This window comes from Camelina sativa, chromosome 9 (assembly GCF_030686135.1).
Source record: "Camelina sativa cultivar CO46 ecotype springtype chromosome 9, ASM3068613v1".
Taxonomy (NCBI): domain Eukaryota; kingdom Viridiplantae; phylum Streptophyta; class Magnoliopsida; order Brassicales; family Brassicaceae; genus Camelina; species Camelina sativa.
Window position 1 is genome coordinate 16,155,412 of NC_141888.1, and position 2,064 is coordinate 16,157,475.

The 2,064-nt window shown below is 32.7% G+C and overlaps 1 protein-coding gene across 1 annotated transcript; it reads left to right on the forward strand.

Annotated features, from left to right (window-relative positions):
• Positions 1-496: 496 nt before the first annotated feature.
• On the forward strand, positions 497-1,772 carry LOC104715223 (pectinesterase inhibitor 5-like). Its single transcript, XM_010432651.3, has 2 exons — positions 497-719; positions 1,342-1,772. Exons 1-2 carry the CDS (start codon positions 519-521, stop codon positions 1,681-1,683), a joined length of 543 nt encoding a protein of 180 aa, XP_010430953.3. The 5' UTR covers positions 497-518; the 3' UTR covers positions 1,684-1,772.
• The last annotated feature ends 292 nt before the right edge of the window (positions 1,773-2,064 follow it).

Here is a 2,064-nt window from a genome sequence, read left to right on the forward strand (position 1 = left end):
GATTTGTCGCTCCCAAACACAATATAACCCATAACAGACTTCCCATAACTCAACCAACGGTGCCGAACACCACCCCACATTCACAGCATACCCACCACACCATTCACCAAACTCATCCCGTATGACCCCACCCGCTGTAGCCATTCCCGGGTTCCCGCTGTAGTATATTGTTAGCGTCTTTGCTGCATGCTAAGGTGAATATTATTCTAATGGAACTTCATTTAGCGGTGAATATTCGCATCTCACTAGGTTGCTGCAAGCCAAGGTCTTTTATGAATTTCAAATACGTTTCAAAATTGTGGTGATCAGTTATTCCAAACATGTACTGCCATTAAGATTTTTTGACCGTTTTTATTTTATTAAAGTTTAATGTTCTTCAATTTAAAGCAATAAATTTTTCATAATTTATTACGCACCGTTTTTAAGCTTTCAATGTCATTATTATAAATAAAATGTTTGAAACATACAAAAGAGAATACCAAACACAATTGTATCTTCTTATTCTCAATATAGCCACAATGCTCATCAAACACATGACTTCTCCTTTGTCGTTGTCACTATTCGTGTTCTTAGCGTTTACAACTGCAAATGCAATGCTTATCAAAGACATGTACGCACTTTGCAAGGAGACAAAAGACGTGAATTTCTGCTTGAAATACATTGGAACGGACACACGTATACTAGACGCAAACGGCCTTTATGACGTTCTTGTGATTGCGGTAACGTTAAATAACTAGTTTGTAATTCCTTTTATTGTTATGTAGAGATTTCTATAACAATATATCTAAAAGACACAGTGTACAGGTAGAAAATAGTTTTAAAACAATATTAACAATATCTAGTGTCTTTTCTTTTCTATAATTCTATACTATATAAAAGTATAAAATTCTTAAATTCTATATGAAAGTATAGAATAAATTCATGAGTGGGACCAAAATCTAGTATATATAATTAACTGTATAGGAAATAAACAGTAAAACTAAATATCTACTCCCTCCATTTTTTTATTAGTTGTCGTTTAAGGTTGTTTCACACAAATTAAGAAAATCATTAATTTTCTTGTTTTATCTTTTCTTAATATATTTTCTAATCTTTTTATTGGTCACAACATTAAAACAATTAGATAAGATTGAAATATTTACCAAACATTTGCATTGGAAATCTAAAACGACAAGTATTATGACACAAAATTTTAACTCTAGAACGACAATTAATAAAAAACGGAGGGAGTATTATAAAGGGAACAAGCCATAAACATAAAAATTGAGAGATGAGAAAATCTGCTTTATTCCTTTGCTAAAAATAAAAGTGTCTTTATTTCTAATTGAGATTTATTGTCAGATTTCTAAATGCCAAGACCAAGTGACCAATGCAGCCAAACAAATCAACAAAGTCCGCCAGAAGTTTAATGGTCCGGTTGGAACTCAACGACTAAATTTTTGTCTTGCGAGTTACCATGTAGCATCTAAACTTTTCCAAAAATCTTGGGAATATGCAAATGAAGACATGGATGCAGCAGGTGCTAAAGCATCTGCAACGGATGGTGCAAACTATATGCGCGAATGCGAAGAAGAATGGAAGAATGGACCGATACAAAAGTCTCCCGTCACTTTCTATAACACAAATGTTGTCAAACTATTATCTATTATTCAAGTTATTGTCTCTAAGATTTATGGCGGCTAGTTAAACTGCTAATTTAATTCATATGCTTTTGACTGTAGAGTTGGTTTTTTGTGATACTTATTGGTTCGATGGAATAAACTTTCTTGAAATTTTTCATTATTTAGGAACTTAGGATCATTATTAGTTTCTTGATCTTTTTTTATTGAGATTGATTATCATATTTCTAAATCCGAAATCCAAGTGACTAATGCAGCCAGACAAATCAACAAAGTCCGCCAGAAGTTTAGTGGTCCGATTGGAATTCAACAAATATATTTTTGTCTTAAAAAAATACCAGTTAGCATATGAACTTTTCCAAAAACTTATGAACAAGCATATGAAGACATGTATGCAACAATGGCTCATATATTTGTAACAGATGGTGCAAACTATGCGCGAGTG

Coding starts and splice junctions, on each gene's coding strand:
- LOC104715223 (XM_010432651.3), top strand. CDS start 519: ATGCTCATCAAACACATGACTTCTCCTTTGTCGTTGTCACTATTCGTG. Junction 720..1,341: donor ATGACGTTCTTGTGATTGCG/GTAACGTTAAAT, acceptor ATTTATTGTCAG/ATTTCTAAATGCCAAGACCA.